Here is a 24,761-nt window from a genome sequence, read left to right as displayed (position 1 = left end):
ATGTAGTATTTCTCTTCAGTCAGCGAAGAGATGATCCCCGAAAGAAGCGCTGCGTCGGCTTCGCTGTGATTCGATTACATACCCTGTATATGGCCGCATCTATCTAGTCCGCAGCTGACGTCCGCGGCTCTGCGACATCCAGTCCTGTCAGAGCATGGCTCGCGCTCACTTGCTTTCCTCCCTGGCTCTTCCTTCCTATCACCTCGAATGCTACATGACTATCTAAGCTTTACCGCGGCCGGATCCGAGACGACGTTCCGTGCCTGAGCTAAACACGATGCTCCGTCTCTCGCCCGTCTCGTTGCATCCTTGGCCGTCTACCCCTTTCATACTGTCATCGATTGGAGATGTTGGCATACACTCTCATCCCATCGCCTGGGGTCTAGCGACCGGAAACTGCCTGCCGCCTCTAATAGCTCGCCAAAGGAGTACCATACTATCTAGATGACTTCTCACATCCACCCCTCCCCGGTCGACGACAGGTTTCTCGGCCAGCAGGCCGATGTCCTGTCAGGAGAGCTTATACTGGGGCCGCCGATTGGGTCTGGCTCGAACGTTAGAGAGCCACAGGTTGAGGAGCTCAGCACCGGCGTCACAAAGGAGGAGGACGCAGTGAGCCCGATCGGCGAAGGGTCGACATATCCGCTATCGTCGTCCAGTATCAAGGAGTTCAACCCGGACGTCCATTCGACATCGGTCGCGGGCGCACGCCAATCCATGGAGAGGCTGGGCAGCGCTCGTACCGGTCAGGCCATCATCGACGATAACGCGCTGCTCAACCTTCCACCGCCGAGCCCATTCCACCTTAAGGTTAGGAATCTTTGGGTTGGGGTCCCCCACAAGACTCTACCGTCGTAAGTCTCTCTCGATCTGCATGATATCACTGTGTGCGCTGTAGTCGCTGACTATTTGCAGATGGCTGCCAAAGGCGCTCAAGCGCAAGATGGTTCCGGAGGACGAGGGCGAGGAGGAGACACGGAAAAAGTGGATCTTGAAAGGCGCAGAGTGCGAGTGTCGATCTGGAGAAGTACTGGCTATGTGAGCTATCCTCTACTATCAGGTGCTGCTATGAGGAAGTGGCTGATTGTCTAGTCTGGGAGGCTCTGGATCTGGGAAAACCACACTGCTCAATCAAATCGCATATCGCTCAACCGGCCTGCCCGTCGAAGATGGCGAAGTGATCTACCACGCTGTTACCTCTCACCATTCGGGATCAGCCCCAGACGGGGAGGGCGCTGACGCTGTCTTGGGCCAGGCGGCGCCGGATACGAGGGCGAAAGCGGGCAAGAGGGAGATGGGGCGGAGAATTGGGTTCGTGAGGCAGCAGGACTTCCTGGTGGAGCACTTGACCGGTGAGTCGTTCTCATCAACTTCGTAATCTATACTGACCAGAGGCAGTCCGAGAGACTCTTACCTATGCTGCCCGGCTCCGTCTTCCGCCTGATCTATCGAGGGAGACAATTGCGCAAATCGTGGAGCAGGTGATTGATGAGTTGGGGCTGAGGGATGCTGCGGATACGGTCGTGGGCGGGCCTCTGCGGAAGGGTATATCAGGAGGGGAAAAGAGGTGAGTCTACTACTTCGAATCGTCCCGGGCAAGGCAGAGAAGCTGATTGGTCAGGCGACTGTCGATAGGATGCGTGATGGTCACTTTGCCTAGTGTCCTCATTCTCGATGAGCCCACATCCGGTCTTGGTGAGTAGATCATGCCTGCAGCCTGGAGAATGCCTAGAGCTGATATAAACAGATGCGTTCACATCGTACCTCCTCCTCCTGACTCTCTCGCAACTCGCTCGACGAGGCCGCACGGTCATTCTCTCTATTCACGCCCCCCGATCTGATGCTTTCGATATATTCGACCGGATCGCCCTGCTATCGAAGGGCGAGGTGGTCTACTCGGGACCAAGAAGAGGCTGCCTGGACTGGTTTGAAGGGCTTGGTCATGAGCTTGAGATCGGCGTCAATCCGCTAGGTGAATTCCCCACTCGAGCCAGAGACGAGTCTGACCTCCAGACTTCCTGATTGATATCTCATCCATCGACAACCGGACAGCAGAGAACGAAGAAATCTCGCGCTCTCGCGTCAAACACCTCGTCGACGCATGGAAGAACCGCTCTTCGGAAGACCGCAATACCCTCCTGCTCGAAAAGCTCAATAACGGTTCAACAAACACCCTCTCCCAAAGCTTTTCACGCCCGGAACTACAGCGCATCGCAACCGCAAGATCTGAGATAAACGATCATCTATCGAGCGAGCGCCGACCTGGCTTCTTGCGCCAGACCGGTGTGCTTATCGCCAGATCGCATCGGAACGTGTATCGGAACTTCGCGCAGCTGGCGGGTCTGATTGCGCAGGGGGCGATTCTGGGTATCATCATTGGCCTGACGTATTACAAGCTGCCCGAGGTACGTCCTGGTTGGTGCTGGAAGTGGAGAAAGTTGCTGACTGGCAGGATCCTACTGGTATCCAGAGTCTGAAGAATCTGTGTTTCCAGCTTGTTCCGAGCGTGTTCTACCTGCAGCAGGTCTTTTGTAAGTCGTCTCGTTTCTCCGGGAGATGACATCACGCTGATAATGAAGGGGTCTACAAGTTCTGTACGGATCTGGTCATCTTTGACCGCGAGCGAGAAGATCACCTATACGTCAGTTTGCCCGTTCACCGCCAAATCGAAGCGGGACAAGCTGACCACTCAGGACGTCGTACCGTACATCATCTCGGACTGGATATCCTTCCTCCTTCCCTCCATTGCCGCACCAACAGTCTACCTGATCTTTGTATACTTTATGGTCGGCCTTCGACCGGACAACATTGCTGCCAATGTCTTCACCCTGATTGCAGATGTCCGTGCTTTCCTACCTAGATCTCACCTAGATCTCACCTAGATCTCAAACATATGCTCACAGTGCAGGTTGTCCTTGTTCAATTTTGCACCCAAGGTCTCGCCAAGCTCGCTGCTTCAGTCACACGCTCTTTCGCTACCGCTAGCGTGATTGGGAACGCCCTCAACTTGTTCCAGATCATGAGTGCCGGCTTCATCCTGGTCGATGTACCGCCTTATGTTTCTTGGATCAGGTGGATCAGCCCATACTTTTATTCGTTCAGTACGTACCTCCTATCTCACATCCAGCGCGGAGGATGACGCTGACTACACAGGAATCATGAGTACGACGCAATTTCGAGATCGGACGTTTGATTGTCCCGCCAACTCCTTGGCCAACTTGGGACAGGTACGTTCTTGCTTCTCGTCCATATGTCCATATAGGGTTGGAGCTGATCAGATAGTGCCAAGGCAACAATGTCCTTGCCAGCTTTGGGATCAATCCATACACCAACATCGGTGTCTGGTTTGCCGGTCTCATTGGAGTCGCGCTTGGCGAGTACATCATCGTCTGCCTGATCTTGTCATTGTGGAACGGCGGAGGGGTGAAGGTGAGCTCATGGCTCTACTGTCAGGGGCCTTCAGTACTCAGCTAATTCTTCAGCACGCTAGCGAGATCGACTCGCACCATCGGGGAAAGAACGCGGATGTCATGGAGAGCCATATGACCCGTGATCGAATTGACGTCGAGGTGTGTTTTGGAATAGGAAACTTCGAGTGAAAGCTGACTGGCAGGTCCGCAACCTGTCTCTGACGTGGGCGAAACGAGCCATACCGGGCATTAGCGGACCAAAGACAAAGGTCATCCTCGATGACGTCTCGATGAGCTTCCCTTCCGGTCAAGTTTCCGCCATCCTCGTAAGCCTCTTTTCGTCCGCCCGCAGGTCATGCTGACCCGCAGGGCCCCTCCGGGGCCGGCAAGTCAACTCTACTCCAGCTCCTCGCCTCCCGCCCACTAGGCTCCTCCACCCTCTCCCACTTCACATCCTCTGGCTCCATTCTGCACGCCGGTCAGCCCTCATCTTCGGCTTCCCAATCCCACTTCGCCTTTGTCGAGCAAGATGACGACTGGCATCTCCCTCGTCTGACCGTCCGGGAGACACTGCGCTATGCGGCCATCCTTCGATTGCCAGATAAGATGCCCCGAAGACAGAAGGTGGCGCGGGCGGAGACGGTGTTGCTCATGCTGGGATTGAAGGATTGTGCGGATCTGCCAGTGGGAGGGGCGGTGTTGAAGGGGATCAGTGGAGGAGAAAAGAGGAGACTGAGCTTGGCTGTTCAAAGTGAGTCGTCGGTTTAATCAAGCTCGACTCCAAGCCCTCACACCAAAAACAGCCGAGGCACAGATTTTGCTATAGGAGGCATGGGGATGAGGCAAGGGGAGCAGGAAGGGAGGAACATGCAGAGGGGAAGCCAGGATAGGAGGCAAGGGGCATGTGTTGGGCCCAGCCCAGACTGAGTGCTAGGATCAGGGCTGACAAGCAGTGATCAATGATCCGGCTGTACTGTTGGTTGACGAACCGTGAGTATTGCTCATCTGAGGTGATGCGGCGAATATGACTGACCGACAGGACTTCTGGTCTGGACTCTAGTATCGCTCTCAGCGTCATGCAAGTGCTCAAAGATATCGCAGCGACTGGGCGGACTGTCATTGGTAAGTCCGCAAATCAGCAGGGTCGGAGCGAAGCTGATATCTAGCAACGATCCATCAGCCAAGAAGTGACATCTGGAAACTCGCCGACAACGTCACCCTCCTCGCCAAGGGTGGCAAAGTAGCTGTAGGCTGCCCATGTCGCTGATGTGCGGGATCTAGCTGATGGTTAGTTCTCCGGGAAGCGCGAGCAAGTCATCCCATACTTCCAAACCCTCAACTACCCTATGCCGTCCGAATACTTCAATCCCGCAGATCACCTGCTCGATCTCGTCTCTGTCGATTCAAGAAAGGCGAATCACGATGTCTCGCAGACGCGGGTCGAGGGGCTCATCGAGAAATGGCGGGGACAAGCCGGCAAGGTCGATGTTGAGGAGCGGGTGGCGAGTCGGTCCGAGAAGGAAATGAATGACAAGGCGCAATTGGGGGAGAAGGGCATAGTACGGGAAAAGAAGGCGACGGGGATGGTGGTGGCGCTACCGGTGGTACTTGAGCGACACTGGAAGAACCTCTGGAGGCAGAAAGAGGTCAGCCTCACCGATTCCGTTGTCATCAATCGGGATCCCGGCTCATGATTTAGGTATTCTTTAACCGGATATTCCAACCTCCCCTCCTCGGCTGCATCTTCCTCCTCTTCTTCCAGCGACTCTCACGCGGCCCATCAGGCGCCCAAGATCGGATTGGTATTACCATCGAAAACACCACTGCCCTCTCCTTCGTCGGCCTCCTCAACGCTATTGCCGTTTTTCCCGCCGAGCGTAATCTGTATCTGCACGAAAGCCGGAGTTCAGCAAGGTACAGCCCAGCGACATTCGTCATTGTCTACTCCGTGGTGGAGGTGGGGTTTGAACTGATCGCTGCGCTGGCTTACGGAGCATTGGTGAGTGTAATTTGAGTAAATAATCGAAGGGACGCTGACTCTGCAGATGAACGTGGCGGTCGGGATGCAGACGTCGGCTCGGATCTATTTCCAATTCTCGATATCTATTTGGGCGCTCATCAACATGGGGGAAAGTCTGACTATGATTGCTGGGTCTTTCATCTATGTGGAGGGTCTGACGGTCACGTGAGTCGTTGCCACGCACCAACATCCCCAACAGATGGACTCTACGGCGGTTGGGGAACGAACAATGGAGGCCTAATGTATCAGCGTTGTCTCCACCGTCCTATCTATCATCGGACAATTCAGCGGTGTCATCTCCCTGTCAGTCCCGGCCTGGCTTGCTGCTGTAAGTCTGCTGTCTCTTCAGAAATCCTCTACCCTCTTCTCGTTACTCCTCCCAGCTTCTCAAGCACCCAACGTTTTGAGTTTTCTGCTCTCCCCTTCAAGACTGTTCTTCCCTTTTCTCATTTCCTCCTCCCAGCTTCGAGGTCACCCGCCGGTTTGGGCTCTCTGCTCTCCCCTCAAAGACCATCTTCCCTCTTGTCAATTCCTCAGCCCTTCCTCCTCCCAACTTCGAATCTCGAATTATCCCACCGCTCTGAGTTCTCTCGGAAAGTTTGCATGTACTGATATCACGTACTGATATCGCAGATTGCATGGGGCTTCCCTATCAAACCCGCTACACGGATACACATCATCAATGAGTCCGTGGGGCTTGTCTTCCGTTGCTCACAGGAAGATGTCCAGTCTGGAGTCTGTGTGGCTCAAACAGGAGAGCAGCTGTGAGTCTAGCTCGTGACTTCCGGCTCGGTGGTTTCTCTGGCTGATTCTCAGGCTGGCGCTGTTCAATTGGCAAGATCTCAATGTCGACAAGTTCACGGCGCTAGCTGTTGCCATTGCTGTGATATGGAGGCTGCTCGCCTGGTTCGCGCTGTGTATCAGAGTGGGTGGGTTTAGATGACACCAGGAAGCGAGCGTACATAGCTGGCTGTAGGTGCTCGAGCCTCTAGGTCATGATGCGGCAGTCGTATCATCTTGAAACGTGCATTGATTCTCACCCGTGCTTCCCCCCCATGTGTTTCTCGTCCTCTGCTGATAATTTGAATAGTCGTATATTGGGGTATATTGCCCTGGTCGTATGATGACTTGGACTTGGCGCGGGGTCGCCCTATTAGCGGCCGGTGTCAGGGAGGAGGCGCAATCCCGGCTGATCCCGCCGATGTGGGGGTATCGAAAGATATAGCAGGTTTCTCGTTGAATATCCAGCTGTTGTTTACTCCGACAATCAGTGGATACTCGCGTGTGTGAGGGTACGTCTTCCATACGACGACCGCGCTGGGTCGGCGTAAGCTGAGGCTTCGAATTCAATCGTAATGCTCCCTTGCTGTAAAACAGTGATCATCAAAGCAGTAACGCAAGCGAGGGAGAATTCACATGCATAATCCAAGCGATAAGGTAAATTACAGAAAGTCAGTCTTGCGGTCCATGTTTGTGTATCGAGTGCAGGAAGGGAGGAGTGTGACGATGGAAGCGCTCAGACCTGAGGGCGGGCGGCCGAGCCTGGTCCGGGAGCAGATCGCCGCGTGACAAAGCCGGTCTGAAGGAACTCTCGAAGCATCTCGGCTTTCTTGGTCTCTCGCTGATCATCCGATATGCTGTTCAGATAGACAGCCATCTCCTGATTGGTGAAGGAATCGGAAGGAGCTGCAGAAGCGCCAGGAGCCCGAATGCCATCCCGAACCGCCTGGAGAGCCGCATCGGGTCAGCGGAGCAGCGTGATGTCGATCAACTGAGTGGAAACGCGCGACTGCTCGTCATCGGTAAGGGTGCGCAGGTACTGACTGATCTCCGTAGCACGCTGAGTGCGACGCTCTTCGTGGTCATCAGCACTGCCATGAGGACGGTCGGTTCCGGGATAGGCTTTAGCCAGGATGGGCCCCAGCGGCTTCGCCCTGAACTCAGCTCTGGAGTCAAGTGCGAGACTGTCCATGTACTCTTCGAGCTGCTACATGGTCTCGATCGCGATCGTCCGTCCCTGAGTACCGCCGTCACGAGCGATTGTCCCCTTGCTGTCTCTGCCAATGGGGCTCTGATCCGGTGACATGATGTATCAGGGTGGGAAGTTGCAGCGTGAATGGTATGAACCTAGAGGAGCGAATATGATCCAGGTCCGAAGGAAGGGGGAGATATGGTAGAGTAAGTTGACAGAAAGAAGGGGGGCTGAGTGGCGAGGCGGGCGGCATATATGTGCCCAGAACCCCTCCTGCGACGGCGCTCTTTTAGCACGCAATCGGTGTTCCTTTCAAGACGAGCTCCTTCTGAGGCTCAGCAGACTGCACAGCTTTGCACAGATTTGCGTCCCTGTTCACATTTCAGCTTGCACTAGATCTTGTCCTCCCATGTTTCACTACATCACGGCAGATTGTATTCTACTCAGGGCTGCAGGCAGTGCAGGGCAACCTTTTATTGTCCTGCCGTTGTGTTCAATTCCGCGTTTCACTGGTCAGCGTGCCGCTTTCTGCCCGTATACGACGACCTAGTCATGGAGAGACGACATAAAGTCGATGATCTGAGCTAAAGCGGACCGGGCAGCTAAGGGTCAGCACAGGATGTGGCACATATGATGGGATCTTGGCCTGACCAAAAGTTTTAGAAGAAGGAATGAGGAGTTGCGCCGGTGGCTTGGCCTGAACCCAAGAAACCTTGAAAACCCCATTGTAGAGATTTGGCGGTGCAATCTGGAGAGCGTGGCCCAAGGAGAGCAATCTTGGCCCAGGTATAATGACCCGCCATAGTATATGTAGGAGTGCTACAGCTCTAGCGAAACCACACATCGGTTCCTAATAACCACTAGCTGCCGCATAGTGATGACGTGATTCGGGTAAACGTCGGATGTCTCTGGGGCCACGAACCACATCGCAGATCGATTGCAGATCGAGCAGCTGAGTGGTGTCAGGTGGTGTCCCTGCTTGTACACCTGCCTTTGGAGATCCCCGGGCACCTTGACAGTAAGACGGCGGCCAGTCATGACCCGCGAGCTCATCCGAGTTGGGATCATCGGCTCTGGAGCATCGGGTCTTGCTCAGTTGAAGCAGCTGCTCGATGCGTTCGCTCGGCCAGAAGTGAAGCGACGGGCTGATCTCGAGGTGGTATGCTTTGAGAAGCAGGAAGAAGTGGGCGGAGTATGGTGAGCTACCTCTTTTATGTCGGAGCCTCGGCTGGGCTACAGCAGGTGCACAGGACTCATGAGATTAGACAGAGCTGACACATAGGTTCGCGAATGAAGATGCAGAGAAACGCTACCGCACTGCCTCGACCGACGCCTCTTCCAGTCTACCTGCCGGTGAACAAGCTGAACAGGTGTACGTCTACCCGCCAGCGGGCGAAGATCCATCTCCAATGTATGAAGGTCTGCGTACCAATCTCCCACACGTAAGCCTTGTCGCCCTCATCTAAGAACCTCCGATCCCAGCTGATAGTCCAGGACCTCATGGCTTTTCGCTCGCTTCCCATGCCTCCATCCCTCCCTCTCTTCCCCACCCGCGCCCAGATCCAGGCATACCTCGTATCCTACGCTACCATCTTCGATCTCTACCCGTATATCCGATTCCGGACGACCGTACGGCGGCTGTATCAGCCCTCAGACCCCTCTGCCGCTGGAGGGCGGCGATGGATGATAGAGTACGCAGGAGCGGATGGGGACGTGACGGAAATGGGACTGGACTTTGTCTGTTGCGCGAATGGGCATTATGCGGATGGGTGGATAGCGCCTGTACCCGGTCTGAGGTGAGATCCAGCCTACCGGTGGTGTCGGCTCTGGCTGACCAAGTAGCTCATTCAAGGGGAAGGTGGTTCATTCGCGTTACTTCCGCTCAGCGGAGGACTACACCGGCCAGAAAGTGCTCGTTGTCGGCTCATTCGCCTCGGGCGGGGATATATCGCGCCTCCTCGCAGCTTACAACTTGGGTATGTACACCAAGACCGACAACTCAGCCAACAACGGCGGAACCGCAAGCCACAATGGCAGATCGATTATCGCGCCGGAGCGTCAGATAGACGTGCACGTCTCTTGCTCGGCTCGATCGGCGTTCTCGGTGGACACGGACGATCCCGATACGCCATGGGGAAAGTACGTGACGTATCACCCGCTCATCGATCATATCTCTTCCTCAGGCGAGGACAGTATCATCCACTTTGAGGACGAGACTGCCCTCGAAGGAGTAGATACTATCATCTTTGCCACTGGCTACAACTTCGCATTGCCCTTCGCAAAAGGCGAGGACCGACCATGGTGTGATTCACCTCTTTTCGACAAACGGATAGAAGAGGGTGAGCGGGAGCTTGGGCATGCATGGGAAAAAGGCGGACTGAAGGGGCTGGGCGTGAAGGGGCTGGATGGGTTGATGCTGTTCATGGAGAACGACCGGAGTATTTGCTTCCCAGTTATGCGTGAGTCCTCCACAACTTCTAGGATGTAGGTGCCAAGCTGATCAGACAGAATATCAAGTCGTCCCGTTCCCGCTCGCCGAGTCCCAGACTCGCCTCTCCGCACTGCTCTGGGCGGGTCTCCTCCCCTCCTTCCCAGACAATCCTCAACCACCTCGAAACGCTAGTAATCCATACTCTAGCTCTCCTCCCTCCACATCCACTGCAAAATCTTCCGGTGCTTTCAGCGCGTCCGACCCCCAGCCTCCACCAGAACCGTCAGCTACAGCTGTCAAGCCCCCTCGGAAAGTCATGCAGACGCGTCAAAAGCTCGTCTTCGGTGCCCCGTACGAATGGGAGTACCAAGAGTACCTCATGGAACTTATGGTTGAAGCGGACAAGGATGGAGTAGGAGTCGAGGAGTGTTGGAAGGGGATTGAGGGGTTCAGGCGGGAGAAGCGGGCTGATACGGGACTGAGAAAGCGGACTTTGGGATACTAGATATAGATCTGAGAGGGTTAGTAGTAAATGGAGACGGTAGATATCGATGTTGTAGATGACCCATTGTATCTGCATGAAGCATCCGCTAGTCTTGTCGGTCCAAGAAAGAGGCACCGCGGTCATTCTCGATCTTGCGGGTGAAGTTGTCGTACCACTGCTGGAAGACCGAGAGAGGGATGGGCGTCTCTGGTCTATACGGTCAGCATACAAGGTACGCGCCAAGACATGGGAAGAAGCACTCACGTCAACTTGACCTCGCCGCCAAACGAGTGCAGATAGTTAAACAGCTGTGGATCAGCTCGGCTCCTTCATCAAGCCCAAGGTTTTCCTCTGCGGACAGACGTACATTCTTCACCACCTTTTCAGCCACCTTCCCCACATCCACCTTTGCCGCCACTTCCTTTCCGGCCCCTTCGCTCGTGCTCGCCGCGCCAATACCTAGCCCTTCAATTTGCGCCAGTGGAGCAATCTCGATGCCTAGATTTGCGGGTCCGGCCGCGCCTGATCCAGGGGTGATACCGGCCGGCAGATGAGGACGGAGACGGAAGATCGCGGAGGGCTTTTGGTTTGTCAAGATGCCGAGGGGGATGTAAGGAGATGAGGGCCAGGCGAAGTGGACTGAGGCGGCGTAGCCTTCTGGAAAGGGGACTGGGCGTAAGCTTGATCCTCATTATACCTATCAGTGAGATGGATCTGAATGGGAGGGGTCTGGATGGAGTCTCACCTGTGCCAAGTAGGAAGATTGTCAAGTGGTTGATGTCATACGGCTGTTCCAGGTGGAACACGAAGTGGGTGTCATCTCTGCCGAGTAGTTAGCCTGGCCTTCCGCGCTTGCCAGATCGTTCCGTCTCCTCGATGACCAGCGTGTCCACACCATCTTGACTTCCTCAACGGTTTCTCTTCCTCCAGGTCCGCTTCTCTTTGGCCTGCGAAAGTCCCAGTACAGAGAACAACCTCGAGGGACAGGCGGCACTCGGTAATAACGCCAGGGTTTCTGACCGCACGATGGCCAAGCAGCGGTGCGAGGGGAAGATCATGCGGTACACGTTGTGGGGCTGCAGTAAGGGTGTGAAGAGGGTAGCTTACATTTGCTGCAAGTTGGTCTGACTGTCTAAAGCGCGTTAGCTATGCGCGAACGTCGGTCGACGAGCCGGTGAGATGGTCAACTGACACTAGTCTTCCTGCGACGATTGCCCCAAACATGTTGCTCGGTGTCAGTCAGGGATATGAGAATCGGGACGATGCGAGATACGAGGAGTTGTGAGGTAGTCAGAGCGTGGGGATGTGGGAGACGGAGCGAGGAGAGATGCAACCAAGATGCAACAACAAAGGAAACCTTCACCGTGCGCGTCCCATCTGAAAGATCCTCATTCCTCAAATTTTCAGGGACCCTCTTGAAGTGGTACATCTCACTCTTACACCCATGAGGATGACTGAATCGACCACTACCCGTAGCGCTTCCTCAGATAAGTACGAGGATGACACTGATACCATCTCGGCGATGCGTCATGCTATAGTTTGGCTCTGGGTTGGATGAAAGGATGGCCGGTGTGCGCTAAAGGATGGGGGAGAGTGGGGAGGGTTGATACAGATTCTACTAAGTGACCAAGGGTAGCCAGTCTCTTCACTCTTCTATACCTTACTCATACCCTCCTATACTAAAAGAGCGCAAACGGGTCCGCCAAGAAAAGCAAGATGGAGCAGCTAGACGAGAGACAGCAATTTACTCCGGAGGGGCAGGAGCTTCCAGCTTGGCTGTCGTGTCAAGCGGTGAGTAATCTCTTGCCCCTTAGCTCGTGAACTATCGCTGATAGTCCAGATCACTACCACCGTGGATGGCGTGGCGGTGACGACTGGGACTATCCTCAAGCTACCTCTCACCTGTAAGTATTACGGTGACCTTTACTCTCTTCCCGCAACGTGAAAGCCGCAGCAGCATCTACAGAGATCAGGCGCTGCCTGATACCACTCTCGGGACACAGACCCTATTGGGAGAAGATTTAGGGCAGATAGAAGGCAGGATAGACTGTGAATGAGGAAGTATCACGAAGCTGATATTGATGGACTACGGCGCGTCCATCCCGCTTGGTCCCGACTGGATGTATGGGGGAGAGACATCTCCTGCGTCCTCCCAGGCCGCCCCGACCGGAACGCCGGTGGATCCAGCTTCCGTGGCCACGGGCGTAATGAGCGTACCGCCTCCATCGGGTCCGGCGGCGCCAAGCGACATGACGGCTGCTTCTTCCTCCGCTCCGAGTTTACCGACATCATCAGCTGTGTCGGTCCCGTCCTCCTCGCCGCTGTCCTCCTTATCCTCCTCTACCTCGGCTTCGGGGCCGTCCACCAGCCAGATCACCTCCCCCCTCGCGTTGCTGAGCGGATCCTCAACTACGTCTTCGTCCTCGTCCTCGCTCTCTACTACACTATCCCGGACTTCGAGCTCGGCTTCAGCTACAACCTCGTCAACTCCTCTAGATGGTATTCTTCCCCTCCCCTCGGACCGCACCTCCCTGACGGTCATCCTCTCATCCGTCCTGGGCCCCCTCTTCCTCGCTATCATCCTCCTCGCGCTCTTCATCTGGCTCCTTCGCCGATATCCATCGGACTACGCACGTGCAGCCACCAACGAGCCTGCCGAACCTGCTGTCATCACCACTACCCCTCGGCGCGCCTCATCGAATCACAAACTCCCCTTCACTCCTCCTCGGTCTAAAGCCGCCCAACCAGGCTCACGTATTCCGAGCGAGAAGGCGCCGCTTCTGACCGGTCCAGCGCAAACGGTCATAGAAGAGGAGGACATAACGGACTACGCCAACCCTCATCCGCGCTCCTCTATCCTCTCTCGCCTATCTCTCGGACTCGGAATGGCGCCGGCCATGCGCCGCATTTCCAACGGCGCAGCGGAAAAGGCGTATCGGACCCCTTCATGGGCTTTGGCGGGTCTCGCAGCTCTCCCACGGCGGATCGGCTCGGGTCTCCGGTCGGTCTCCACCTCCACCCAGCGCGCCGGTCCATATGGTCCGCCCGTCGGAGCTGGGATCAGCGAGAAACAGCCGGAAAGCCCAACTAGGGCAGACCGATCCAGAGGTACTTCTACCCAAAACAACAGTAGCGGTAACGAAGACACCCAACCCTCCGACCCGCCTCCTTCAGCGGCGTATACTCGGTCGATGGCGACTGAGGAACTCTTCTTCCGGCCGCCTCGCAATACCCCGTCGTCCCAAGGAACCAAGTCGTCCAAGGCTTCCTCGGGAAGCTCGGGATCTGGATCGCGGGGCTCGAGATCGACGAGGGGGACCGGACCGTCAAATTGGCAGTCTGCCTTTCCGGCTCTGGAAGAGGACGCCCCTGCTGCGCTCGCCTACGCTACCGACACCGTCCGCAGAAGGCCAGGATCGGGGTATACCCATCAGCGACGGAATGTCAATACGGTCAGCGTAGGCGTACCCGAAACGCCCCGGACTGGAGCAGGGAGTATCGGAAGCTGGTCAGCTCTGGGCCTGGATGGCGGGGAGAGGGAGAGGCGGAGCAGATGGGTCGAAGAGGGGGACAGGTTGGACTTTCCGGTCCCTCCAGACGGGATGGGATGGGAGATGGAGCTCTTCCCGCCGAGGAGCCCCGGGTGGGGAGGCGTGCAGAGGCACAGTATGGCGAGTACCTTGAGCGAGATCAGCAAGTAAGTAGCCCGTCTCTGGTGTAAGGAAGGCGGAGAAAAGCTGACAGCACAGCTACTACTCCGCCCACTCCCATCCCGAGACTCCACCACCATACGACCGCGCCCAAGAGCCGAGTACGATCCGCCTCGTCCAACCCCTACCCCAGATGGATGAGGATGGGAATCAAGATACTCTCCGGGGAGGTCGTCCCATACTCTCTTCTCGACTGTCAGAGGATCAGCGGGGATCTGACAATACTCGGAGGAGCTTCATATGCGAGCCCCTATTGGGACCACCGGATGTTATGGCGGAGTTTGGACAATTGAGGAGCGTTTCAGGAGGGGTAAGTTCTCTGCGCTACTTCTTTAGTACCGCCTCCAGCCCCAAGTACCATGTTTGGGGAGAGAGAGGGAAATACAGGTGGCTTGGGCGCAGGATGGATGATATGGGGAGTGTGTCGAGACTACTTGGAGAGAGAGAAGTGTAAAGGCGGCTTGAGCAGCAGGATGGAGAATACAGGGAGTGGGATGTCGAGACTACTCTTTCTGAGGCCTGAGGCGCAGCTTTGGGTTATAAGCTCATCATGATAGCCCGCAAGCACCCTCATCTCCGCGCTCCACAACTCCAACGCCCGGTCCTCACACTATGCCTCCGTCCAGATCTCCGAATCTTCCGCGTATTCGCAGTCATCCGGGTCATCTCTGGAGCGGACGTCTTTACGGGGAGGGACGGAACTGCTCGCGGAATCAGGGGCGACGTTTGGGGTTGTATCAGATCGAGCTTTGCGTGGACGGTATGTCTTTCGTCTTTGAACAGTCCTCTCCAACCTTCCCTCTTCTCTCTCTTTTCCTCTGCCTCCCTTTCCCCTCCCCCATTTCCACTTCCCCGTATGTCTGAACGCGGCTGATATCGATAGGCAAAGTCATGCAACTCTGGTCAGCACCAGATCGGTCACTGCAGGACAAGCCCGCAGCGCGCGAAGCGAGGACAGCATAGGGGGCCAGATTCCCCCCATGCCGGACCGACACGCAGCTCGACCACCTGCTTTGCCTCGCGTGTCGTCTGACCGCGCGGTGATGGCTTTGGCGGACGGAAGTCGTGCTGCGAGTCGGGATCGAGCCGGTCCAGGGTCTAGAGCGGAGAGGAAGAAGAGCTGGTTTGGGTGGAAGAAGGAGAAGGGGGAGGAATAGAAAGAGGAATCTGGATACTATCAAGGTAGGACAATATTCGGACTTTGGCCGCTGAGTCTGCCCTCACTGATCTACTGATCAATCGTGCTGGTACAGACCGAGCTTAGTCACTACAGAGTGAAAACGTCACTCTGCTGGAACGGACGTTGTCGGCTGAGTTTGGGATCCTGTACACTGATATACTAATCGTGCTCACACAGACTGTGCATAGACCCTTCTCTTCCCCCTGATGATCTACCATGTCCGCCAGTATCAATCGCGACCGAAGCTGACCACCCTGAAGGTCAGCCATAACTCTCTCACGCTTCACACACTTACATTGCGGTCGTGTCGTCCCTGAACATCCTCGTCCCATGCTTCAAGCTCAGCATCTGATGGAGTAAATCTCGGTCTCCGTTCCCAAGCGCGTTCCGGATGAGATGGATCGCTGGATTCTCATCCTCAAAGACCCAATCTCCTTTGGCCATATCTCCCTCTCGTGATCCAGGAAGGGGCTCAGCTGGAAATGGCCGAGGCTCACGAGGAGGGGCGAGATCGAACAGCTTCGGAAGTTTGACCTTGGGCACGTCGTCATGATGAGGGTGAGCTGCGTGCGCGATGGTGAGCAAGGCGCTCTCCTCGCTGGTCATCTTCTCAAATACTAAATGGTCAGCGCACAAAGAAGACTGGGCTCATCCCCAGATGCCCGGTCCCGATCTCGCTACCCCATGTCAGGTTCCTTTACGAACTTCAAGATATGGAGTGGGAGAAGGGTGGTGGCTGGGGACTAGACTGAGCTGGAACTGCACTGACCACCATCACTTCCGAGAATGATGAACTTCAGCTCTGCACCTGTCTTGCCATTCTTCATGTCCCTTATGACCACATCGGGGCGCCAAGAGACGTAAGGCGGATCGACGGCAGGGAAGCCAGGCCGATAGGCGCTTCGCGTCATTGCACCCTTCAACAGACTAAAATCAGCTCAACCTCAGCGGGAGCACTCACGCCTTCCGTTCCTCTTCAGTCCGATTGATCGCTGGATCACCCACGCAGTGCGTCACCTGACCCAGACCGAGTAGCTGGTGGAAACCCCGGCCTGTATCGATCATGACGTCAGGCTGATTCGGATGCTCCGCCTTGATGCTGATGATCAGCGAAACATCGAAAAGTGTCAAGGGTGTCTACTGACCGCGCAACCTCTCCCGGGTTGAAGCCGTTGTGATCCTCAGTCAAGACTGCGGAGAACCACTGATCCTCCTCTTCTTTCTTCCAGACGCCAATCACTCGGCAGTCTCCAGCGTTCACCACGTACAGCTTCCCATGCTTCAGGTCCACGACCGCTGTGGCAATGCACGCTCCGCCATGCTCCAGGTGACCGCTGATGAGCTGGGCGACACTGGGCATACCGGGGAGCTGAGCGTCGGTTGGGGCAGTGGCCGGCTTGTGAAGGATGCCGAGTGGCGCCGCTGAGATGTCTTGATTCAGGGTGAGGATCCTCACATGCGTCAGCTCGACAGTATACTGATCATGAGGCACTCACGCATCGCTCAGCGCTTCTTTCATTGCTTGCTCATCGCCACCCAGCGCCTTCGAATCGTTGCCGATCGTCCACGCAAGACAGGCGTTCGCCGCCACCTCCAGCAGATCACACGCCTCGGCGCCGAGATGTCCATCGATGACGGTGAAGAAGAGGAGGTCTTTCTCTTCCGACCCCTCCTGCAAGTCCGCCCACCTCGCCCACCAAGTCTCTCCCGTGTGTCTTTCGGCAACTGCCTTGACAGCGGGCCCAAGCTGCTCGATTGACACTCCGCTCACCGACCGCCTGTCTTCTCCCTTTGCGTGGGCGGAGACATAGTTGGACGCATGCCGAATGACCCCCGCGCTCTTGGTGCGAAAAGCGCCCGAATGCTCCTCGGATCGAAGCAGCGCCTCACACTGCTCGAGCGGCTGAAAAGCATTGAGGTATCGATCCTCGGTCCTCACGCCGTTCTTCTCACATGTGCTGATGAACTCAAAGAGGCCGGGAGAGATGGTGCGGCGGTAGTCCTTGTCGACAACCGCGCGGGGAATCTCGATGCGGTCAGAGTCGATGGGACTGGGCAGGTAGGTAGGAGTAGGCATGGTTGGTGTACAGTACGAAGTGTAGACACTGAGGAGGAAAGAAGGAAGGTCAGGACTGAGCGTACGAGCTTGGCAAGGTGGGCTCTGTCCTTTGTCTCCTCAAGGAGTCTGCCTTGAAAGGTATATGCAGGAAAGCCAATATACTACGAGACTGCTACGTGATACGCCAGCCACTCAGCTTCTAGAATACTCCTAGTGCACAGTCTGGACCAAGGTAATCACAATCGACTTTACTACTCTAGATCGGGAGGAGCTACTCACGCGTCGCTCAGAGCCTGCTTGATGGCTTCTTCGTCGCCCGCCCCAGTTGTGGGGTCGTTTCCGATCGCCCAGGCCATACAGGCGTTTGCCGCCACCTCCAGCAGGTCGCACACTTGTGCACCCATATGTCCATCGATGACAGTGAAGAAGAGCAAGTCCTTCTCTTCTCCTTCCGCTTGCAGGTCTCCCCATCTGGACCACCACGTCTCCTCTGCTGCCTTGTCGTAAATCACCTTCAGAGCTTTGCGCAAAGAGGCGGAAGAGACAGCGCTGACACTCCGCCTGTCCTCCCCCTTACCACCACCCGCAGGCACATAGCTAGAGTCATATCGGACAGTCCCCCCGTTCAGTCCATGTATGACACCGGACTCTTCATGCGCATGGTGGAGTGCCTCGCACTCGGCCAGTGGCTGAAGAGCGTTGATGTACTTGAGGTGTGGCTTGAGGCCAGTGAGGTCTGTTGAACGTCTGTTGAACGGTCAAATTCAAAGACACCAGGTGCGATCGTCCTACGATGCGCCTTGTAGGCAACCATCCGAGGGATCTCCATATACTCAGGATCGCCCAGGTAAGCTTGATATGTCTGGCCGGACATAGTAGAGGTGTGGGTCGAAGCAGAACGTTCTTGGGAGGTAGGCGGTATGTCGGTCGGTATTGCGCCGGTAGTGGTACACTGTCAAGTCTCAGTGTCGTGTATGAGCCTGCCCTAAATGGCCTGGTGTACCCTGCAAAGGATCACCAGGCACCTAAGGTGAAAGGGAGACAAGCAGCACTGCTTCGCAGCGGTCTGAGGTCACGTGCGAGGTCAGGATGGTGCCTGATGGCTTGTTACGGTCCTACACAATGCCTGCTGGCTATAATGAGCGCTGCACGCCAATGAGATCTGTAGCCCAGTCATCTGGCATCACTGAGAGACGGCGTCATCAGGTCCACGAGCCCTCATCGTCGCTGTACTGGTGGCCAAACCCAAAAGGGCCAAAAGTCTAAAAAGGAACGACCTGTTTCAGACGCAGTTTGCGGCCGTCACTACTAGGTAGAAACGGCAAAACCAAGTACGAGCGGGTAGCTCAGATGCTAGGCTATCCAACAGTGTATGCATGCATGCAAAAAGATGGCTGGAAGGCCGCAAAAAGACAGGTGGAACAGGGATTTGAACCCTGGCCCCTTTCGAGAATTGATATCAGAGGTTTAATTCTAATCAATCACCTTAACCGCTCGGTCATTCCACCATGTTTTTGATGTTTTCCACTCGTTTCACTCAGATATATACGGTTATGCCCAGGATAACCGCCTTCCGTGCCGATCGCCCTGGAGCTGCAGATCGGCGTCGGGTATGAGAGGTGGACGTGCATGGGACATCGAGGCTGCTGTTCGCTCGACTCATGCATACAGTACTGTGAACTCTCATCAGGTCATGATGCAGAGTCGCCTCTCGACAGTCTGCGAGCTCATGTGGGTCCATGGGTCGTGAGCTCAGCGCTCCGCTGCCTCAGCGCACTGTCACATCGCAGGTCCCGCCACGCTCGACGGCACCAACTCGAGCTGGAGCACCGACCTCTGCTCCCTCCAACAGGGGTGAGCAATGAATGGAGCCTCGTGGCTCGAAAGGATATCCAAAAGCCAGCTGCCTGATCGAGTCTGAGAGGGGCACAGGAGATTCCCCCGTCCCCCCCAGGTGCATTTCCTCTTTCGTACTTCGCCCTTCCCACTCAGCATCTGCTATCTCTTCTGCAGACCCTCAGTGACATCCTTCCGCCCTCTCTCCAATCGATACTTTCACCATGCCCTTTACCGATATCGACCCGAATGACGGTGGACGGTCCGACGAATCGGATGAACTTACTGGTGAGTACGCTAGTACGCCCTCTCGTCCACGGCACTTTGAACGTGACATTCGTCTTAAACCTGACCGGAGTACTGACCATGTCCAGCTGATCCTAGTGTAACCCACTGTGCCTGTACAACCTGTCCAAACGAGGCTCTCGTGACGAACTTACGTGCAGAGCTCATCAAGGTCAATGCGGACTGGAAGACAGAGATGGATCGGCTCACAGCCGTACTGGGAGACACCAAGATGAACAACGCATTGCTCAGGACTGAATTGGCAGAGCTGTGGCCAAGCAGCACGGCGACATCGGTGGCGGATTACATCGCCAAAATCAACAGCCGCACTCACGATCCCACTCCGCCAAGCCCTTAGACGCAGTAGGAGACGTGGCGTCCTCGTGAGCGACCAGACCCGCATCTCACGGCGAGACCTGCAAGCAGTCTGAGCGGAGAGAAGATGGGAGAGTTATCTGGTTCATTACAGAGGTTCATTGGGATTAGTATGACATGCACCATATACCTGGAATTGGAATTTGAAATGGAGGAAGTAAGATATCAACGTTCTTTACCGGACCGCACTCATGATCGTTCAAATGACCTGCTCTGTTCATAGACCTATCATCGAAATACACTACGTATCCTCGTAATACCTCTCCAACTTTGACTGGAACCATCAGCTCTGCCTCTTTCATCTAGGCTTTGTGTCCATCTCCCTGAATAAAGGTCTGGGGCAGCAAGAAACTCACCCTGCCCGCAAACGGCTGCAGCCCTGCCGCGATCCTCTGCCCCCCTACAAGCGCCGTCCAATCCATCTCCTCCCCTCCGTGCGCGCGCGCAGAGAGCATATGCTGGTTCGCCACGTCGATCGTGGGCATGGGGACATTATGGACATCGGCGAGTTGACGAATGTGCCTGTTGGATCAGCTTGGTCCTCGGTCTTGATCAACCCCGCAACTCAGCCCCAGTCTAGTCCGCCTTGGCCCAATCAGGAATTCACCCATCCCCTCGCTTTAACCTAGACTCACTTGGCATCCACAATCCCGCCACCTAGCGTGAACCCCCCCTCCGCCCCAAACTTGTTATGCAATATCCGATCCGCATACCTCACCAGCGCCGGCGAGCTATGCTGCTCCTTGATGAGCTCGAGGAGCTTGTCGGACCCGACGCCAGCTTGGTCAGATAGGGTAAAGCATTCAGAGAGGAGTTCGATGAAGCCCAATTCGAGGGCGTTCCCGACCAGCCTAAAAGTCAGCTCCAAACTCCCAGGTCTTCCTGATCTGATCTCATGTGCTCGCCACGCCGGACCTACTTGAACGACATCGCCCTCTCGACATTACTCCCCAAATCCATAACCTTCTTCGCTAGGGCCGGGACGAGCGCATGCGCTGCGTGCTTCTTGGCGTAATAGTCGCCCGAGATGGCCAGGGTGATGTCTGCCGTCTCGGCCGCTTTGGGGACGCCGAATACGGGGCAGGAGAGGAAGGTGCGGTGCGGCTTGGAAGCGGCGAGCCGCTCGAGCTTGCCGGCGGTCGCCGGGAAGATCTGGCGGTCAGCACAGGCCGGCGGAGGAAGAATGGAGACGTACGGTACTGGTATCGACAAAGATGGTGCTCTTGCCTGCTCCACCTGGAATGATTCCATCGCCCTTGTCGCTTTGTTCCTGAATATCAGCATCTGTCGTATATCGGATGTAGCAGCTGACCCACCTCTTGTCCCGCGAATAGCTCGGTAAAGACCTCCTCAACAGCCTCGTCCGATCCAAGCGACGTCAAGATCATATCAGCACTGATTATATCAGCTTCGAGCCCCAAAATAGCGCTTCCTAAAGCTCACGTCTGCCCGATCTCCTTGAGATCCTTGACGACCTTGTACCCGTCCTCGCTCAGCCCACGCTCTTTGGCCCATCGCTTGAAGTCGTCAATACGCGCGTCAGATCGGTTCGAGACGATCAGTGGTGGCTGGTCGTCAGCTATAACCTGGTGGGCAGCAGCACAGAGCTTGCGAGCTCACCATGTGCTTCTTCTGGAGGTCGAGAGCAAGGTTAGTGGCCATTCGTCGACCCATCGCTCCGAGACCGATCAGAGCGAGTTGGTCCTAAAAGTCAGCTCTGCGTGCAAAGTCACTGGGCTTTCGTCAGCTCACATGTCTGGGCGTAGGAGTGGAAGGCCTACACGGTCAGCCAGCCTTCTCATCGAGCCGCGGATAGAGGACATACCTCGAGAACGGAATTGCCGCGTCCTCATCGACGATCCGCTGCTTGTTTCCCATGTGGAGAGTTCCGCCGACTTTCTCTACGGGTGGTGTTTGCTGGCCGGACATTATGGTGTATGCTGTATATAAGTAGATGAGTATGGAAGGAGAAGCTGCAGACAGTGCTGGGTTGGTGACGACGTTCTAAGCCGTTTGGAGACCCCACTTACCCCGCGTTTCAATCTGATCCCGCTAACACAAATACCCCCTAGCTTCTATTACCAGCAGCGCTGTTTGTATTCTCCACCTATACTACATAGCATCTATCTATACCTGACTGTAGCTACAGAGGACAAGATGAGCGCAGCACCAGCTAGAGCAGCCCCTCCTCCACCTCCACCGGCAGATGACCAGACAGGAGCATCAGCAAGTGAGTCACTGAGCACAACTCGCAAGGGGTCCGCATCCTTCGATGCTCGAACGTCGTGGCATGGGCATGGGCTGACAAGACAGATGAGCGACTCCTAGCTGCCGCCAAGTCTGATAATGAGGGTATGCTCGAGGACGCTCTGTCAGATCTGGATGATATCAACTATACGGACGGGTCCGTCCTCCCACTATGTGTATAGCCTCGGATTCAGCTGATGAGAGCTTGCAGAATGGGCAACACAGGTGAGCTGGATGGTGTGCATCGTTACACCGGCTATAGCTGACATCCTCAGCATTACATCACGCGTCAGCTTCCTCCTCCTCGACTTGTTCAAAGTATCACAGCTGACTCCTCAGCATAATACACGCCTCAACCTCGATCTTAGAAACTATCCTCTCGCACGAAACCTGCGACGTCGATCCCCGGAATAGGATGGGCGGGGAAACACCGCTTCATATTGCCGTACGGAACAAATGGGAGGAGGCGCCGGGATTGAGATTGTTTCTGGTGGAGCAGCTGTTGGAAGCTGGAGCGGATACATCGTGAGCTACTCCTCATACTCTTGGGATGGAGCTGACAGGTAGAATACGAAACAGGCATAATCAAAAACCTATCGACCTGCTTCCTCCTTCGCCTGATTCAGACTCGGATGAAGCCAAGATCAGGGCGATGATACGGCATGTGGAGGCGGAGAATGCGGTAGCGGCGAGGGGGGACGTGGTGGATGGTATGTTCTCGCTAACTTGATAATGGAGGGGACGAGCTGACTTGGGCAGAGGACAATGATGTGTTTGACCCGAACGATGTTGCTTCGGATTCTGATTGATCCTCCTTGCGCTATCACCTTGTATCTTTCATAACATGACCGAGGCGACGGAGAGGTTAAGTCTCGGCGCCTTGCCCGCTTACTCTGGCGGTAAACTAACAGCTTGAGCCTCAATACTCATCTTCACTGACATCCCTGAGATATTGAAGTTGGCCGTATGTCCCTCATCCCTCATCGCTCATAGCTTGGTCACGCGAGAGTGCTTAGGGTCCGGACCAGAATGGTGCTTATGGGCATCGGTGTAATCGTTTCGAGCGCGACGACTCGGGCAGAACATTCGTGTTCAAGCTAATATCCGGGTGCATTACCCTCGGGAGCAGATTGGGTATCTCTCAACGGGTAGATGGTCGATGACGGACACGAAGAGGAGGGTGTCACTCGGCATGATGCCGGGATTGCGCCAGCCCACGGGCCAAAGTTCGCTCGCAGCGTCTATGGCAGTTGCTACGGTCTCTGAGGGATGTTCGACACCGCGTGCGCCTCGCGCTCGAGAGGCCCCTTCCGTCCGTGGATTGTCTCTGCAGCTCTCCTGCTCGGCACTAACCACGACCTGCTGGCCGACAACAACTCTGATGGGAACGAAAAGGCAAGAGACGAGGTGTATAAGACACGACATGTAGCATATTCACAGATGTAAGCAGGACTAGGGCAGTATGGAATAATGGAATACTGATGTGCGGAATGGTATCGTTGATATAAGCTGAAACCCACGTGGGAATCTGACGGGCCCCGGATGCAGGCTCAAGCATCATCTTCCTCCTCTTCGCCATCGGTCCGGACATCTTCACCCTGCAACTGCGTGTCAGCCGGCTGCTCCGGAATCAGACCCGCGTCATTGCATGAGTGGCAACAGCCGGCGAACTCCAAGATGAGCGGGTGTGGCTCGCACGGATGCGTAGTCAGGTCAGCCTTGTGTTCCTGATTCGTAGTCTCCTTGGTCGAATCGTAGCTCAGATGGAATCGGCCCCTCTTCCAGTTCCGCATATTGTGCCCGGCGTAGGAGATGAAACTATTTGGGTCAGCACCTCATACGCGCTGAAACAAGGCTCGAGAGGCTCACGCCTTCGTCGCATTCTCCTGGTCATTCAGGTCGGTGATGCCAGGGAACTTCGCCGCGATATCATTGATCAGTCTCTGCGGTGGGCAGATCCTCCCATCGGCTCTGGGCGGACAACACTCGCCGTTCCACAGAGTCTCACCCTCCTTGCGCTTCATCGCCCATGTCCCCACAATCCCCCTACATGTCAGCTCATGCCAGAAAGCTCAGGATCGTGCTTTCCTTGGTAAGGGAGACTCACATCGTGCCAATGGGAGCCGTCCCGCTCATGGAAAACCTGAAGACCTCGGTGCCGTTGGAGTCATCGCCGGTCTCGTTGTTGGTCGTGTTGTTGTTGGTGATGGGGGAACGTGAAGACAGGGTAGCCGAAGCGGAGGTGGTGGCGTTGAGGGCAGGTGCAGACATGGTAGCTGAAGCAGGTGTAATGGTGTCGGTGAAGTAAGGTAGTTGTAGTGGGGGATGAAGATGATGAGTAAGAGCTGAAGGATGAACGCACTTCTTATATATCTCTGAGAAGGGAATGGGGGTGGGTTTCTGCGCTCGTCGGAGCAAGAACATCAAAGAGGCGAGCACAGCCATCCTGCACATGATACACGTCTGAGCATACAGATCTTTTGTGCTAGATTGCGCCTGTGATGTAGCAAATGGCGTGCTCACCAGGGGCCTAATGCATCTGCACGATCCTCTGCGTCCTTTCAGTCTCTTATCAGCTCATTTGTTCGAACGCGTATCAGCCCCTAATGAGTCGCGCCCAAGATCTGATCAGCCCGATCGTCTGCCGATTAGATCTGCACCGCCTCGTAGAATGGTCTAGCGTGGCCTTGTTCTGATGAAGGGATGGTCAGGGGCTCTCACAGTCCAGACGATGGTCGGAAAGTAAGAGAAT

General features: G+C 55.6%; 8 protein-coding genes and 1 non-coding gene across 9 annotated transcripts; 4 read left to right on the top strand and 5 right to left on the bottom strand.

Annotated features, from left to right (window-relative positions):
- Positions 1–717: 717 nt before the first annotated feature.
- Positions 718–6,373, top strand: MKK02DRAFT_20321 (P-loop containing nucleoside triphosphate hydrolase protein; the record flags this gene model as incomplete). The annotated part of the gene is made up of 25 exons (XM_053086240.1): positions 718–854; positions 916–1,038; positions 1,093–1,352; positions 1,399–1,567; positions 1,622–1,695; positions 1,748–1,972; positions 2,014–2,405; positions 2,453–2,531; positions 2,580–2,641; positions 2,694–2,840; positions 2,909–3,101; positions 3,154–3,227; positions 3,283–3,429; positions 3,483–3,569; positions 3,614–3,736; positions 3,780–4,161; positions 4,364–4,400; positions 4,450–4,532; positions 4,577–4,656; positions 4,703–5,056; positions 5,110–5,409; positions 5,456–5,595; positions 5,680–5,758; positions 6,064–6,194; positions 6,247–6,373. The coding sequence occupies 25 exons, from the start codon at positions 718–720 to the stop codon at positions 6,371–6,373; spliced, it is 4,005 nt and encodes a 1,334-aa protein (XP_052942004.1).
- Positions 6,374–8,438: 2,065 nt separating this feature from the next.
- On the top strand, positions 8,439–10,338 carry MKK02DRAFT_40528 (putative monooxygenase; the record flags this gene model as incomplete). Its single annotated transcript, XM_053091138.1, has 5 exons — positions 8,439–8,599; positions 8,685–8,844; positions 8,897–9,198; positions 9,245–9,861; positions 9,911–10,338. The coding sequence occupies 5 exons, from the start codon at positions 8,439–8,441 to the stop codon at positions 10,336–10,338; spliced, it is 1,668 nt and encodes a 555-aa protein (XP_052942003.1).
- An 85-nt stretch (positions 10,339–10,423) lies between these two features.
- MKK02DRAFT_40527 (uncharacterized protein) lies at positions 10,424–11,137 on the bottom strand (the record flags this gene model as incomplete). The annotated part of the gene is made up of 4 exons (XM_053091137.1): positions 10,424–10,529; positions 10,582–10,625; positions 10,685–10,986; positions 11,104–11,137. The coding sequence occupies 4 exons, from the start codon at positions 11,135–11,137 to the stop codon at positions 10,424–10,426; spliced, it is 486 nt and encodes a 161-aa protein (XP_052942002.1).
- Positions 11,138–12,398: 1,261 nt separating this feature from the next.
- Positions 12,399–15,184, top strand: MKK02DRAFT_40526 (uncharacterized protein; the record flags this gene model as incomplete). The annotated part of the gene is made up of 4 exons (XM_053091136.1): positions 12,399–14,014; positions 14,067–14,337; positions 14,585–14,787; positions 14,911–15,184. The coding sequence occupies 4 exons, from the start codon at positions 12,399–12,401 to the stop codon at positions 15,182–15,184; spliced, it is 2,364 nt and encodes a 787-aa protein (XP_052942001.1).
- A 252-nt stretch (positions 15,185–15,436) lies between these two features.
- On the bottom strand, positions 15,437–17,284 carry MKK02DRAFT_40525 (phosphatase 2C-like domain-containing protein; the record flags this gene model as incomplete). The annotated part of the gene is made up of 6 exons (XM_053091135.1): positions 15,437–15,461; positions 15,503–15,824; positions 15,977–16,134; positions 16,169–16,306; positions 16,353–16,658; positions 16,704–17,284. The coding sequence occupies 6 exons, from the start codon at positions 17,282–17,284 to the stop codon at positions 15,437–15,439; spliced, it is 1,530 nt and encodes a 509-aa protein (XP_052942000.1).
- Positions 17,285–18,680: 1,396 nt separating this feature from the next.
- On the bottom strand, positions 18,681–18,774 carry MKK02DRAFT_t25. The gene has a single exon. It is a non-coding gene; the product is annotated as a tRNA-Ser (tRNA).
- A 1,229-nt stretch (positions 18,775–20,003) lies between these two features.
- MKK02DRAFT_40522 (NAD binding domain of 6-phosphogluconate dehydrogenase-domain-containing protein) lies at positions 20,004–21,691 on the bottom strand (the record flags this gene model as incomplete). The annotated part of the gene is made up of 10 exons (XM_053091134.1): positions 20,004–20,036; positions 20,119–20,284; positions 20,398–20,613; positions 20,682–20,914; positions 20,958–21,032; positions 21,079–21,157; positions 21,206–21,330; positions 21,383–21,466; positions 21,515–21,539; positions 21,588–21,691. The coding sequence occupies 10 exons, from the start codon at positions 21,689–21,691 to the stop codon at positions 20,004–20,006; spliced, it is 1,140 nt and encodes a 379-aa protein (XP_052941999.1).
- Positions 21,692–21,919: 228 nt separating this feature from the next.
- Positions 21,920–22,818, top strand: MKK02DRAFT_40521 (ankyrin repeat-containing domain protein; the record flags this gene model as incomplete). Its single annotated transcript, XM_053091133.1, has 7 exons — positions 21,920–21,992; positions 22,076–22,166; positions 22,221–22,234; positions 22,285–22,297; positions 22,349–22,534; positions 22,577–22,719; positions 22,769–22,818. 7 exons carry the CDS (start codon positions 21,920–21,922, stop codon positions 22,816–22,818), a joined length of 570 nt encoding a protein of 189 aa, XP_052941998.1.
- A 304-nt stretch (positions 22,819–23,122) lies between these two features.
- On the bottom strand, positions 23,123–24,280 carry MKK02DRAFT_30088 (uncharacterized protein; the record flags this gene model as incomplete). Its single annotated transcript, XM_053087970.1, has 5 exons — positions 23,123–23,357; positions 23,530–23,613; positions 23,708–23,827; positions 23,879–24,055; positions 24,117–24,280. The coding sequence occupies 5 exons, from the start codon at positions 24,278–24,280 to the stop codon at positions 23,123–23,125; spliced, it is 780 nt and encodes a 259-aa protein (XP_052941997.1).
- Between the last annotated feature and the right edge of the window lie 481 nt (positions 24,281–24,761).

This window comes from Dioszegia hungarica (assembly GCF_025882075.1).
Source record: "Dioszegia hungarica strain PDD-24b-2 chromosome Unknown MKK02contig_25, whole genome shotgun sequence".
NCBI classification, from domain to species: domain Eukaryota; kingdom Fungi; phylum Basidiomycota; class Tremellomycetes; order Tremellales; family Bulleribasidiaceae; genus Dioszegia; species Dioszegia hungarica.
Note: the sequence above shows the minus strand (reverse complement) of the source record. Positions and strands in the feature narration are given on the sequence as shown.